The sequence below is a fragment of the Gastrolobium bilobum genome, unplaced genomic scaffold, assembly GCF_033153095.1.
Source record: "Gastrolobium bilobum isolate Gb01-03AN ecotype WA unplaced genomic scaffold, APGP_CSIRO_Gbil_v1 utg2530, whole genome shotgun sequence".
Classification (NCBI taxonomy): Eukaryota; Viridiplantae; Streptophyta; class Magnoliopsida; order Fabales; family Fabaceae; genus Gastrolobium; species Gastrolobium bilobum.
The window spans coordinates 182,578-198,573 of record NW_026899712.1 but is presented as its reverse complement, the minus strand read 5'-3'; the positions used below and the strand labels follow the sequence as shown (position 1 = coordinate 198,573).

Here is a 15,996-nt window from a genome sequence, read left to right as displayed (position 1 = left end):
CTCTGACTGATAATGGACAGGTGTCAGCCCCCTAGTAATTCGCTAGGGGGCATAGCGAATTATGTTGCATAAAGTGGTACCCCATGTAGCGAACTTTATTACTATAAATCAGCTCAATTCCATTTCAGGAACGGACTCTGAGTGCGAAACTTTGTCATTTATATACAAACATTACTACTTTTGTGTTATCTTTTGTGAATGTTAGTTTATTCTCTACTTTTGTAAGATGAGTGAGGGTAGGAATGATGTAATCGCCACAGTTTATTATAATGGGAGAAGATATTTTGGACCAAACGGGCAAGTTTTTGAAGGTGATGCAAAAATGTTTCGCATGAGCCCAACATGCAATCTTCACGAGCTTAAGAAGATAATCTACAAGAAGTTGAGATTACAACGTGGTCAAACTCTTGCTCGATTGACTGCTAGGTGTGCCTCTGGTAACCCCGTGCAATGGGTTGGTGTCGAAATTGTTGAAGATGACGATGTAACGTTAGTAGTAGATGCAAGCACTTCAGAACACGGCGAGTCAAGATTTATTGAATTTTATGCAGAAGTCAACTGTGGTGGACAATCAAGCAGTCAACTTTCTCCACCATCCACTGACATCATCTACATAAACATGGTGCCAGTGGTTAATCCGGAAGATGAGGACGCGTCCCCCGCGCTTGCACCACAAACTCAACAATTGTTTGATGAAAGCTTGCCAGTCCACGACATGTACGATCCATCATGGTGTACCGATAGTTCCGAGGAAGAGGTTGATCAAGGTCTTGTTCCGGACAGTGAGGTTGATGAAGAACTCTATCGGGCTGCTAGTAAACAACGATCTGATAACAAATTAGTGGACAAACTGAAATCCATCTGCGGGCAGTGTCTGCAGGAGGTACATTATGGGTCAAGCCCAGGTATGGTCTCCAACGACACTGTCGTCTACGCATCACGTCCATATGATGTCGGTACCTGCGAATGTGATTAAACACAGCCTGGCGCTGATCATAACTGTTAAACCTGCATTTATGATAATATATTATATTACAAACAACAATATAAACAATAAAAAGGACGAAAAGAGGAACAAGTGACATAGTCAAAGGATACATACCTCGCTCTATAAATGGCATACTCATCGATGACCTCAGGGAGTGGAGGAGAGATAGTCGGGAACCTGGTTCAGACCCATAATTGTTGTAACAGTGCACAACCACCCATATCTGAATGTCTCCTGTCAGTTCTAAGCTCCAAAAAGAAGCTTTTTTCCTTGTAATGTATGTCAGTTTTTTAACACCTAATTTATTTTACAGTTTTACTTTTATTCTAAATTTGTGTATATAAATTTTATCATTTATCCTAATAATTAATTCTAATAATAAATTATTTTATCATCCCTTTTCAAAATTACTGTAATAACTTTATAAAATCAACAAATAGTTTTTAGTTTTTTTTTTAATTTTAGTTTTAAAGTAATTTTTAACTTAAATAAAATATCAAATGAGCTTCAAGTCTCTTTTTCAAGAATTTAATATTTTGGCTGCTACCTTTTGCATAAATAGTTGTCACCACATCCATTTTACTATTTAAAATTTCAACAAAACAGTAAAATAGATATATTGATTAAAAACTTTAATACTATTAAGAAAGGACTTGGATGAAAAAAAAAAACACAGGGTGGTAAATAATTCAAAGGCAAACCAATGGAGTATTTGAACTTTTCCATTAAATTAATATACAAGTAATTTATACTAATAAAGTAAAAATAGATCAAAATGGAGCTCATTATTTTGTATTATTATATTTTATGTATATAAATATAAATATTTAACAGATTTTTACTTAGGTGTGGCTGTTATCCTTAATAATCTGTTTCCATTGCTTAAATTTTCTCGTTCTCCACTGGCGATGGGTTACACTTGTCGAAACATTGATGTATAATATAATACTTCACCCTGTAAAGGTATAGCTAAGAGTGAAAAGTGAATCAATTAATTAATACAGATAGTACATGTAAAGAACCTTGGGATACACCACCCCAAAAGCTAGCTCAAAGGGTGGGAGTGCCCAAGACCTTATAAACTCTACATTAGTTGCACATACAACCAATGTGGGACTATATATCTCAACACGCCCCCTCACACGAGAGCCCGTTGGGCTTGAAGAGTGGACAATGCAACAGGCTCAGCCTACCTGTGCTAAGAAACGCCACAAGAGAAAGTAGGGGGCGGCAAGGCTCTGATACCATGTAAAGAACCTTGGGATACACCACCCCAAAAGCTAACTCAAAGGGTGGGAGTGCCCAAGACCTTATAAACTCTACATTAGTTGCACTTACAACCAATGTGGGATTATATATCACAACAGTACAATACATAGGCAATCTACAATACATTATAGACCTGATGCATACATAGTGAACGTGATCAATACAGTTATAATAGAATAGTTAAGAGTTTGTTATCTAATAACTAGTTACTTAGTTACTACTCTTTCATCACCCGCAAGCAACATTGGAGAGTCGGAGCTTGTTTATGAACTCTATGAATATGGGCTTTGACACAGCTTTCGTTAGGCCAACAGCAACTTGATAAGCAGAGTAATCTTTAGGAGCATGAAGAGTTTTTACTCCTTCAAAGGCATAGAGACCTTGTTCAGAAATGTTTCCAAATATACCACAAACTTGACTGAATCGATTATGGCATTTCCAGCCTATGTGTCCAAATTTACCACAAACTTGACATTGAGGTTTACCATTTGATCGTCCAGAAATGTTTCTCCAGCATACCTGCCACCTCTGTTATTGTCACGTCCTCTTTTGTTGGCTTGCAGTTCTCCAACTTTAGTTTTCTTATGCTTATTAATTCTTTGCTTTGATTTCACTTACTGAATAAGGATCTGACCCTGAGGTAACAGAAGTCACAAATGGATCATAGTCCTCTAGGGTCCATCAAGAATTGCATCTACGTGGTCTTCAATTGAAATTGGAAAACCGGTGGCTGTTAAAGAATCAACTATCTTCTTGATTTGCAGCAAGTATTTTGAAACGGTTGTATCCTTTTTAGTGTTCCGCAATTGGATCTTTAACTGCTTCACTTTGGCTCTTGTTTGCCAAGTGTAAAATTCTTCGAGTTTGCACCAAATTTAATAGGAAGATTGACACCCTATCATCCTTGAGTGCAGCGATTCTGACATTGAAGAGAGTAACCACGACATCAGTAGCTGATCTTGTTGCACTTATGGCTGATCAACTTCTTCTGTAAAGAATCTTTGTAGATTAAATCCTTTGATGGTGGCCATGACTTGTTGCTTCCACATAAGGAAGTTGGATTGGAAAAAAATGCAGCTAGGATTGCGTTAGGTTCTTCATGGATCAAGAAAGATCTGATACCATGTAAAGGGTATGGATAGAGATGTCAAAATGGGCCTGAGCCCACAAGCTAGCCATACAACCCCAATTTTTAGCCTCTTTTTTCAGCCCACATATGGTAGGGTTATTTTTTGCCCTAGCCCCAATAATCCTCATTCTTATCTCATGAGCTAGCTTTTGGGATGAGGTTCTCCCAAGATTCGTATATGTTAAAATTCAATACCATGGATAAACATATGCTTTCATTCATATTTCTTCCTCCCGAATGAGGTTTATTTATACAAGTGGATATAACAATCCATAACAATAGGAAACAACCTAACAATTTAATCCTATTTACACAAAATGCTAACAACCAGATTACATTCAAACAACTTGGTTCTTATCCAAAGCAACAATATTTTAAATTCAAAAACTTTCTTTCAACACTCCCTCAAGTTGGTGCATGAACGTCTATCATGCCCAACTTGCCAATCATTTCTTCAAAGGCTCTTCCTTATACAGCTTTGGTCAATACATCCGCAAGTTGATCTTCAGACCGTACATAAGGAGTTCGAACATTTTTTTCATCTAGCTTTTCTTTAATGAAGTGCTTATCTACTTCAACATGTTTTGTTCTATCATGCTGAACTGGATTATGAGCAATCTCTCAACTTTATTATCACAATATAGGTTCATAAGCTCATCATATCTGATTCCCAAGTATATTAAGATGCTTTTAGTCCATAGTAATTCACAAATACCATAAGTGATACCTTTATATTCAGCCTCAGCACTTGATCTTGCTACTACCTTTTGTTTCTTGCTTCTCCATGTGACTAAGTTTCCTTCTACAAAGGTAAAATACCCTGAAGTTGATTGCCCAGTGATTTTATCTCCAGCCCAGTCTGAGTCAGTGTATCCTTCAATACCAGCTTTATTATTTTTAGAGTATAAGAGCCTTTTCGTGGTGAACCTTTGAGATATCTAAGGATGTGACACGAGTTGTCGAACTCGCGCAAATTAATAAAATCAAGTTTCTTAAAATTTGTAAAAGAGCGTCAACCTGAGTCGTCTCTCAAGGAAATCACAAGGATTAAAATTAAAATCGCAGATTAAAATAGAAAATAAAAAGGGGATTTTTGTTCGCTTTGAATAAGAATTAAAACAGAACATAAAAATTGGAAATTGAAATTCGTAATTAAAATAACCAACCTAAGGTTAGGATTCCTAGGACGTCTTTCCTCGGATAAAAAGATACCAGAATCGTGATTGATCTCAATTGAATCAGAATCCTTGTCTTCAATTGAGAACCCTCCCTAAGCGATCGCTTAGCATTTGATCAAATACGGTGCTTCTCCTCATACAATCGCAGAGTATTAGCCCGTTTGACTTAAGGTTATAGGGCTAATCAATCTAATCACCAAATCTGATGATTAATCTCTTTCCATAATCGCAATCGCGAATCTCAGATTGAATATCCACAATCGTACGATATCAATCTGAGTTTGGAAGAGAAACGAATCTGATTTAAAAGAAAAAGTTCAGATCCTCTAGTCTCTTCCATGGAATCCATTACCCTTAGGTTGATTAAAGGTTCTTAGCCTCGCATAGTTAAAGTAAACATAATTAAAAAATTAAAAAGAAGAAGAAAATATGAAGAAGAAGGACAGAAATTGTAGATTAATCTACAGAGACAATTTGTCGGTCGTACAAACTCTCGAATGAAGACTGCCGACAAGTTTCCTAAACGAACCCTTTTAACCCACATCACAACCGAGTTAGGGTTCAACTAATTTTGGTCCACAATAATAAAATAAACAAAATCAGAACTGAAACAATGGCTTTAGGCCTCAACAAAATTGGGTTCTAATTACAAATTTAAATCAATAAAATTTCAGCAACTTGTTTCTGACTTGGGCTCTGATTTCGACCATCTTCCTGTCTGAATTGGGCTTTCTTGTCTTCATAGAACTTGTAGCCCTTTGAGTTATCTTTAAAACTCAATATGAACGGAGTCAATCAGACACCTATGGAGTGAGATATGGTCAAAATACTAAAGTAAAATAAAGTTAAAAATTAATGACGAAAATAAATTAAACCTAATAAACAACCAGAAATCTAATTTAACCCAAAAGACCATTATTTTCATTCCAAATACTCCTAAAATACTAATAAAGAGTGATAAATAAATGCAATAAAATATTCATTATCAGGATGCGACACACTGCATTCATATGTTCTTCACTAGGAGAATGCATGAACATACTCACAATGCTCACAGAATAGGCAATGTCAGGTCTAGTATGTGTTAAATTAATTAATTTTCATACTAACCTCTGGTATCTGTTCTTATCTATTTCAACTTGATCTGGGTACACCGCAAGGGAGTGATTCATCTCAATTGGAGTATCAGTTGGCTTACAAGCCAACATTCCAGTTTCGGCTAAGAGGTCCAAAATATATTTTCTTTGTGACAGAAATATGCCTTGTTTGGATCTTGCAATCTCTATTCCAAGAAAGTATTTTAATTGACCTAGGTCCTTCATTTCAAATTCAGCAGCTAACCTCTTTTCAAGTAACTTCATCTCTTCCACATCATCACCTGTTAACACCATATCATCCACATACACAATGAGTATGGCCACCTTTCTATTATTATGCTTTTTGAACAATGTATGATCTGAATTACTTTGCTTATACCCAAACTTCTTCATTGCTAATGTGAATCTACCAAACCATGCCATGGGTGATTGTTTGAGGCCATACAAGGCTTTGTTTGGCTTGTAGACTACATTTTCTTTTGCATGTCACATTTTCCAATTATACATTCCAACCAAGTTTGCTACTCTCAGTGTCCACTAGAAACGTGACACGTCAGCAAATCGAGTTCGCTACGGTACCCAGCGAACTTGTCCACGTGACATATTGGAAAATAATACTGTTCGCGTGACATTTAGGTAAAAAAGTTGATGAACAGTGACATTTTAATCGGTGTTCCGACCACGATACTATTTATTGATTGTCGATCAGTCATAATGTTTGTATGCAAAGTAAAACTACAATTGATATTAGAGTGGCGGCCTGCAGAATTGAAATGCTGAAAATTTCTTTCTACTTATTATTATTTTTGCTTTTACAAGGTCACTTATTGGAAACTGATTTTATGATTTATCAATTTATTTGCGTCAATATTTAACTGCAGGGTCCATTAGAATGTTTATATCATCTAATTGCATGATTGAATTCTCAGAAGAACTTATTATTATATACATAAGATCTTATTTAACAGAGTAAAATGCATAAAGGTGATAGGCTAGTAGCCGACTGCGCGAACTTCACCTAAGAAGGAAAAAAGTGACAACCATTTAGTGTTCGCAATGGTAAAATATTATAGGACTCGAAAGTGCAGGACTTAAACCGATAATAAAATTTGTACCAAAAAAAACCGATAATAAAACAATTTAAAATATTCATTAAACAATTCTCTTCTTTTTTATTTTTTTTTAAAAGTATGCATACTTCAAAAGAACTGTATCATAGCAAAGTCCATCCTAAATAATTTAAAAACGTAATTGGAAAAAATCACCTAAAAGAAACTGGAAGATTTAGAAATAGATGACTTGTTTGATAATGTTTTTTGTGTGTGTGTGTGTGTTTTTAAAACTATTATGTAAAATAGTTGATGAAATAGGAATTTATGTATTTTTTTATTTTGAAAGTTAAAAATTAAAATACAAAACAAAAACAACTAAAATATAGAGCATGTTTGACATCTTTTTTGAAAAATAGATTTTGATTTTCAAAACAAAAAAACCTGATTAGTTAACACTGTTTTGTAAAAAGAAAAATTAAAAATTGTAACTATCTTTTATTTTTAGAATCAAATTTAGAGAACATATTTGAATTATTTTTGTTTTGTATTTTGATTTTTAACTTTCAAAAAATAATAAATTAATAATTACTTTTGTTTTTGTTTTGACTTTTAACTTTCAAAACAAAAACAAAAAACATTAATTATTCTACAAAACAGTTTTAAGAACAAAAAATTCAAAACACAATCAAACACCCATATTTCCTAAATTTAATTCTAAAAACTAAAAATTAGTTATAATTTTTAGAACTTGTTTTACAAAACAAATATCATCAAATAAGTTTTTTTATTCTAAAAATTAAAAAACTGTTTTCTAAACGAAATTCAAATAGCCCAGAGTTTATTAGTCCTTCTAAGTACAAAGCATTCCACTTAGCTCAAAAAAGGGAAGTAGTCTTCAGGAAAATCTTTTAAAAGTCCTCTAATTTTAAATATTATATTATCATTTATTTTGATTACATAATACAGATGCCTTCCTTATTTAAAATGATTTACCAGAAACAAAAATAAGTAGTACAACACACACAAACACAAATTAATAATAATAAATAAATAAGAGAGAGGTTATAGTTATTATATTTTACTACTAAATCTTAACCATTAATTTTCGTCAATCTAACGATTGTAATTTATTGAGTCATACTTATTAATTAATTATTAATTTCAATAAATTATAACTGTTAGATTGATGAAAATCAACGTTTAAGATTTAGTAATAAGAAGTAGAAAAAAAGAGTTAGTAAATATAACCTCTCCCAATAAAATAAATAAATAAATAAAAATAACACTATCAAAGGGTCAATGTAACATCCAAAACCAAAGCGAGTGCTAAGGAGGAAGACTAGAGTGGCAGGAAGGCTTGAAAGTTGTGCAGCAGACCATTAGCAAAGTAAGGCAATGTCAAGCAGGAAGACTGTCCGGTGAGAAGCTCAGCACATCAAGCATGCTCATGCACCGAACAGTGGCCAAAGTGCCACTGTTGGCAAAAAAAAACACACCAAAATGTCATGCCAACAGTAAATTTTGTCAAAATGCCACATGGCATATTTCGCTACACTGTGTAGCGAAATATGTGTGCAAATAATTCACTACACGGTGTAGCGAAATATGCCACGTCAGAATCAAAAATGCCACGTGTCAAACAGGGAGAATTTCGCTACACAGTGTAGTGAAATTCTCCCTGTCTGACACGTGGTATTTTGCTACATCGTGTAGCGAATTATTTGCACACATATTTCGCTACACAATGTAGCGAAATATGCCACGTGACATTTTGACAAAATTTACTGTTGGCGTAGCATTTTGGTGTTTTTTTTTTCAACAGTGGCACTTTGCCACTGTTGCCGGAGACACTCAACACATCCAGACTCTATAACATTACAGAACTAATATTTTGTACATGGTATTTATACAGAATAAGGAGGGAGGATATTTTGACTACCAAAAGTTTCCACTACCACCTTACTACCTATCTAATCACCATTGGATTAACATTTTCTCTCTCTTCAAAAACTTTTTAACATTCTCTCTCTTTGATCCAATGGTGATTTGATAGGTAGTAAGGTGATAGTGGATACTTTTGGTAGTCAAAATATCCCCCCTCCAGAATAAGTTACATAATTCCCTCAACTTCCAATATAGCAACGGCGATTGGAGTAAAAATCCACTCTTAATTACATCTGCAAGGTTAGCTCTGACCTCTTGTGAATTTTTGTCAAGTCGACCAAGTGGCGCATGGTCGGCCTGCCATGAGGACAATTCCATGGCGATTTCAGCTCAGCCAAATGCTCGAGTATCTGAAACAATTAGAGTAAGCTACAAACTCAGTTTGTGAGGGTGAAAATTCTTAAATTAAATTTTTTTAGATGTAGGGTCCAATAAACCAGATGCTTCTCATTCCACTTCTGCAATTTTATTCTTAATGAAGGGGAGGGGGCAGTGCTAAAAGTAATGTGTTTTACTACCTTCTGCATTTCATTTCTTCCAAGTGCATCACCAATCATAATTGATGATCGACATGCACGTGATGCCAACATTGCCCGAACTCTTGAAGGGCAGATAGAATCTGAGGTGTCCAGTTTATAACTACCAACAATGGAACATTCCCCATGATCATCAGACAGGGTACAGATCAGCTCCTTAACATCTGTTGGGAAAAATGCTCATCATTAATCACTGAAATACATCATTTTTTTTTTAATGAAAGTCTTCAATACATCATTTGATGAGCAAGTAATTCCCTCTGATTAAACAAAATCTCTAAAAAGAATGATTAGGCACAAGAAGAATTGCCCTACACGTTCACAATATTCAAATGTGTGTGTCAATCTTTAAATCAAAGCTTATGCACTAGGGTATATTCGAAAAAATAGAACAAAATTTTGGTATCATGGAATGAACAAGATCTCAATTCAAAGGGCACTAGCAAGTGCATCATAATGATTTCTAAGGTGAAGCAGGCACAACAGACCTTTACAGTAACTGAGGGCTTCTCTAATGTTTAAACACAATGCGAATGTCAATTATGCATCCTAAAGCATGTTCATGCCAAAAGATATTGAATCTATTATGAATTGTAGATTTAGATGTTAACTATTCTTCAGTATCTGTTTTGAAGTACCAAGGCCATGAGAAGATGAAAAACCTACATAATTGTTAATCTTAAATTTTCTTCTTGATACTAATAGCATGCTTCATCACATTGCATCATATATCAACTTGACCCATGTCAGTTAAATAGACTTTCCAGCTTGGCCTGAACCATCTCCCAGTACGAATACAAAAATTGAAAATAAAAGCAGTATCATGGACTTAAAATTACATATCAAATGCAAACAAGATGGTTTTACTTGATCACATATAAACCAACAGAATCCCTAAACGAATCATAATAAAATCCACAAAATTCAAAGATAATACCTTCAATTCCAAATATAGTGTTTTTACTGAAGGGAACAGACTTTAATTTAAAACGGCATCTGGGCGGTGCATTTGGATCCTCTTCCAAAGTAAATCCATTTTTCCTGAAGATGGAGATAATGCAAATGAAGATACAAAAAAACAAGACAACAGCACAAAATTTTAAAACTAGAAATCAATTTCAATCAAACCTCCATAGACAAAAGTAACCAATACTGCAAGAGGAACTACGTCAAACATTACTGGTGTACTCCTAAGCACAAGACAACCTTTCAGTGATTATGCAGATTTTTAGTTTCTAATGTACATGCAGCAATCATAGCAGACACATCACAACCACAATTAAAGATACTAGCTTACAGGAAACAGCTAGTTAAATAATTTGGGAGCTCTCAAGCTCAAAGTTCACAGCTTTGACTTTTGTTCAAACATGCCACTCAAGCTTTGCTCACTTAGCAATTTCCGAATAGACACATTCTCTTTTCTCAGCACTTCACAAATGCATCTTACAATTGATGTACGTTATACTTTTCAAATATACGATACAAAAATCAAAATCTGTAAGTTACTTGATGGTTTAAGTGTATCAAATCTTGTAATAATAGTCAAATCCTCAGAAAATAGGAGAAAGAAGAACATAATAACAGCTGCATCTTAACCTGATTAAGGATCTAATTAACAATATCAAACATAAAATAAATCCAATATACATATGCCTGAATTTCTCAAATATCTTTGCTCTTAGTGGCTGAAACTTCTGTTCATTACCAATTAAGGCAGTCTAGGTCAACCATTGAATTGACTTAGAATTAACATTGTACAGCAACAGTATTTTGAGCACAGCTCTCAAGTGGGCCATCAAAGATATCTCCATGCTGGTAGTAGAAAAAATCATGACTGGGACATCAACAAATGATTTTTTTAGGGTGACATTAGATCACTATTACTATTTAAAAAAGATTCTGAAATATGCATAGATAGATAATCAATATGATCATTTTTGACAGTGTGCTGCAACTCATTATGACAATCAAATTAATTAAATGAGAAAGTAAATAAGAAATAATGGTGCAGCAATATTTCTGTATTGGCTATAGCAAACAGGAAACATAAACAGTATGATTGATATCAGGATCCTGTTAATGAAATCTAGTTTCTCACAATAACCTAAAGTAAGTAAAATGAACAAGTCACCTGACTTAATCAACATGGCTCTATTTATACCTGATTACGTCCATGTGCATTGAAGCAACTATTTCTTCTTCAGGGGATAACTCCAATCTTATGGGCCTACATATGCAATTTTTATTGGGAGGATTTAGATCATGAACAAATGAAGAAAAGAGATAAATTACGTTTTTATGTTCCATCTGGGTAATGTAGAAAATATATCATCCTTTTATGGTAATTGTGATTAAAAATTAAAGTTTATCATTGTGATTAACAATCAAAGTTTATCCTCTAAGCACACACTAACTTTGAACTCAAGTTGGCATCAGAATAAGTAATTCCCTTGTACCATGTTATTGACAGTGTCCGCCCTCCCCCCCCAGTCCAGAAAAATAAAATAAAATAAAATAAAAAAACAGAATTATATATGTATAATGATTGTAAGTGAACAATGATATGAACTCCTCACCTAAGCAAAGGCTGTTGGTTCAAGATGGTTGATTGCGATAGATGCTCAAAATTGTATTTCTCATCAGCAGCATGCTGGAAATAGAATATTCACCATTACAAATTATGTTTTGTTAAAAAAATGAAATTGAAAATTAGCAAAAGGATGCATTTATATGGATCAATCATTCAAGAGGATGGTGGAAGACACTACAGATTCACTAGTCTCAAAAAATATATTGGAAATTACCTGATCCACAATGAATAAATCTTGATCCAATTTACCAATGATAAATCCAAGATTGAATTGCCCAATGACCTGTTAAAATATGGTGTCTAAGTAACCAGCAAGTGATTACAGTATATATGTAATCTGAAAGCGCAAGTATGATCAGGCAGCAGAAAAAGGATTGAATGTAATTTTGGCATGATAATGCGGCCTATGTATTCCAAAAACAAAATGACTCGGGTTTTATGATGGAGAAAAAAACCGAAAAGCCTAAACAGCTTAGTTTCACCACTTACTAAGATAGCAAACAAAAAACAGCACAGAAAAACCCTTCACAAAAATAGCAACAAGTATGTCATTTACACAAAGCCAAGCCTTCCATAATGAAAAGATAAAAGAACTAGCAATGGTATTGCAAGTTTACAAAATGGAAATATAAAGCATACTAACAACCTTCATTCTGCTGAAGTCTTCCTTCTTGAAAATTCTTTCCAGTTCGGTAGCTGCAGCTGCTAAAGCCCTTTCTTTCTGCCCCTCAATTTCTGGTTGTGAAAGCTCCAAAGTTGCAGCCGTATAGCAACTAGAAATAATTATGAGAAAAAGTCAGCACATATATGATTTTCCTGTTTCATACAAAGGCTACTGTAAAAGAAAAAACCTTTTGACATTAGCTTTTCCACATCTATTGGATTGCAACATAGAAATCCTCTTCTCTCTCCTTTTCTTAAGGTCTTGAAAAGAAAATTGCATGTTGGAGCGTATCTTCTGACCAGAAGACTTGGAAGAATCTAACTGTACAGGCGAAGAATGTAACGGGGGGTCTGAGACCAAAACATGCTTTGTAGTATTGATCAGATCATTGCTAGATGGACCAATTGATGCTGTATCAGCTAGAGATGTATTATTCTGTTGATCTAAATCCTGTAAATCAGCACATGCATATATGAAAACTAAGTAAGAGAAAATAGAAATTTTATTTTTAACTATTTTTTCCCTTTCATTTTGGATAAAAGAAGAAATTTTACTGGAAAGAAAGAAGTAATACAAAGAAAAGGAGGATTGACCAAGCAACATATAAATGCACAATCAATACGAGATAAAGACATTAATACTGTGCTGAGTTATTTTTTTTATTATTATTATCTGATTTCCTACTCAAAACTTTAAGTGATCCCAAAAAGAAATTCAAGAAACGCCACTATTAATGATAAAATGTTACAATTTTATAAATCAATATATAGTAGTCACATGCTATACTATGTTTCAAGAACTAAAATAATAGATATATGAAATTTTAGCAATTTAAACTAATTTTTGGAATGTTTGACTGCAAACCCACATACCATTTTAGTTTCTCCATCAGTAGATTCACCTCTGAAAGAAATTGCATTTTCATTTTTGTGGATGATGTTATCAGAATTAAGTTGCTGCAAAGATTCAATCTGACTCGCCTTATCAGTTTCATCAATTTGGTCAAAATAAAGTGATTGTCGGGTAACCAAGTCATGTGTTTCAGTATTTGCAGTCTTCAGTTGACAATGAGGAGCTTTTCTAAGGACAGGCACCTCAGATAAGGCTGTAACGATGCTATCACGATTTCTTTTATTTACAGTAACAAATTTGTTAAGAGTTGACTGAACATGTCTTGAATGATTATATGAATCCTTGTTAGAAATGCCCCAACTCTCAACTTTCCTAGAGACAAGAGTAGCTTGATCAAGTATAATACTACCCGTACATGCTGACTGTCTTCTACTCTTATCATCCTTTAAAGTGCTGTGTGCTCTGAGTGTGAACTCCTGGGCCATTAAACTCCCATCATCCTCACAGATTAACCCTTCTTCAACATGTGAAGACTGATCTTCATTAACAGATTCATAAGCATTTTCAGAATCAGTAATATGTTTCTCCTTATGCTCACCATGAGAAATATTACCAATGTTGCACTCAGTGTAATGCTCTTCTTGAAGAAGACTGCCATTTGGGGACGATGGTTTCACTATGATAGGAGACTTCCTATTAGACGAACACAACTCAACGCAGTCTTCTTCCGCAGCAGGCAGCTCAACATCATTAACAGAATAACATACATTACCAGGAGAATAAATTTGTTGTAAACCCTCTCTCAGGGCTTGCAATAGGGCAGTTTCTTCAGAAAAAAATATTTTCCTCTTATCAGGAGTCACATTAACATCGTACGCTCTTGTAGAAACTGTAAAATTCAAGATTGCAATGGGATATTGTTTAGAGTTTGCAGCTTTATATAACTCATTCACAAGCTTGCCTACTTTAGGCATATCCACTGGTCTACCATTTACAAAAAAATACTGCCTGTCTCCCAAACTGCGTCCGTTACCATGTCCAGACTTGGAAACGAAACCATCAACTTTGCAACCATCAGATATACATAATGCCATGGGCTCTAAGCAACTAAAAGTGTTCGTGCCGAGCGCTGTTATGATGTTATCTTTAAGAGAATCACTTCCTTGCGTCTTAAGTGCCACGGACTTTACATTTTTGCCAGTTGAGTTGGTGCAGATAAAACGGACACCTTTTGCTATAAGGGCATATGCCTGAAGAGAAAAACACATTGAAACATGAAAAAAAATGCAAGGATTTCAAGAGAAAAATAAAATAAAATAAAATAAACCAAAAGCACAGAAAGGCATGGCAGTTAGATGGCTAGACTTTTTGGGGTTTTTTTTACAGTTACCAATAAGGCATTCCTGGACAGACCCAGAAAGGGCATACACCCGAACCCTTCTGGTGCTTACTTGATAATCTCAGTACCATTGACTACACTAGGTTATTCAAAATGGTTCTTCGGCCTCTAAGAAAATAGAGACTCACATTCAACAGAGAGAGTAACTTGCCATATTCCCTGCGTATATTACGACTAAACTCTTTGCTTCGGACAGGCAAATTAGAGAACAACTTTTTAACAGTGACAGTGGTACCAATTTGTCGTGCAGTTTTCTTTTCCGCTACCAGTAAACCGGAATGGTCAAAAGTCAAGTGCGTTGCAACAGGCTCACTCTGTGTTCTTGTTTCAACAGTCAAGTTCCCCAAAGCACAAAGGGAACTCAACGCCTCTCCTCTGAAGCCAAAAGTGGTTAGAGACTGAAGATCATGAAATTCCGCTAACTTTGAAGTATGATGCTTGAGTGCAAGAACCTGCAATCATTCAAAATCCCAAAAAAAAAAAAAAAGGTAAATAAGCTCAAACCATAATGCAATTTTTTTTTCTTCATGGTTTTAAGATGCCGCAATAATAAAAATAACAATAATAATAATAATAATACCTTGAAATTATTGGGGGAAATGCCGCAACCGTTGTCGGTGACCTGAAACCATTCTTGGCCGAAGTCCTTGAGAGCGATTTCGATGGAGGTGGCGCCAGCATCCAAGCTGTTTTCGACAAGCTCCTTAACCGCAGAAGAGAGATCGAGGATCACTTGACCTGCACAGATTCTGTGAACGATTCCCTTATCGATAGGTTTGATAATTTGAGACTCAACTCGCATTGCTGCTTCCCGCGCTCGATTAACCGTCGCAGTGTTTTCTCGGTGATCAGAGTCACTGAAACTCACACAATTTTGAGACAGAAACCTGCAAAGTTTACCGCCAAAACTGAAGCGGGAACGGAACTGGAACTTTTTCAGAGAAGAAAAATACAATAAGAAAGCGGAAAACAATATAACGTTTGGGGTTTGATCTTTTTTTTATCTTTTTCCAAATACGGCATAGGGTTTTGCGTTTTAATCAGATTTTTGTCTAATACTCTCTGATGTCCGTCATAACTCATAAACATAGTAATATAACACCCAAGAGGATAAGGCGATTGGATTTATGTTATTGATTTCTTTTTATTATTGAGTAAAACTAATATTATTGTTATTGGATAATTTAGATTCACACTCCATTAGTTGCATACTTGTATCACCAGCAAGATATTTTACTCAATAATAGTGTTGCTAACATTTATTATAAGCTGGGTTTGGTTGATGGAAATGGATAGAA

At 34.7% G+C, this 15,996-nt stretch overlaps 1 protein-coding gene across 5 annotated transcripts; it reads right to left on the bottom strand.

Moving 5' to 3' along the window:
* Window positions 1–5,876: 5,876 nt before the first annotated feature.
* On the bottom strand, window positions 5,877–15,645 carry LOC133292835 (DNA mismatch repair protein PMS1). 5 transcript variants are annotated; one of them, XM_061491292.1, is made up of 12 exons: window positions 15,279–15,645; window positions 14,827–15,150; window positions 13,320–14,549; window positions 12,635–12,897; window positions 12,430–12,556; window positions 11,998–12,066; window positions 11,770–11,843; window positions 11,355–11,420; window positions 10,131–10,234; window positions 9,176–9,357; window positions 8,910–9,007; window positions 5,877–5,942 (listed from the first exon to the last, which is right to left on the bottom strand). In XM_061491292.1, exons 1-12 carry the CDS (start codon window positions 15,498–15,500, stop codon window positions 5,939–5,941), a joined length of 2,763 nt encoding a protein of 920 aa, XP_061347276.1. In that variant the 5' UTR covers window positions 15,501–15,645; the 3' UTR covers window positions 5,877–5,938. The 5 variants fall into 5 exon arrangements, 4 of the variants coding, with proteins under 4 accessions (XP_061347276.1, XP_061347275.1, XP_061347277.1 ...); XM_061491291.1 differs by lacking the exon at window positions 5,877–5,942 and having other exon boundaries at window positions 7,952–9,007; XM_061491293.1 differs by lacking the exon at window positions 5,877–5,942 and having other exon boundaries at window positions 8,870–9,026.
* Window positions 15,646–15,996: the final 351 nt, after the last annotated feature.

Excerpts from the sequence above, each read along its gene's own strand:
- LOC133292835 (XM_061491291.1), bottom strand. The coding sequence starts at position 15,500 with ATGCGAGTTGAGTCTCAAATTATCAAACCTATCGATAAGGGAATCGTT. Across the intron at positions 14,550-14,826 it reads AGTTACTCTCTCTGTTGAAT|GCATATGCCCTTATAGCAAA; the intron begins GTGAGTCTCTAT and ends TTTTCTCTTCAG. Across the intron at positions 10,235-11,354 it reads ATGCACATGGACGTAATCAG|GAAAAATGGATTTACTTTGG; the intron begins GTATAAATAGAG and ends CTCCATCTTCAG.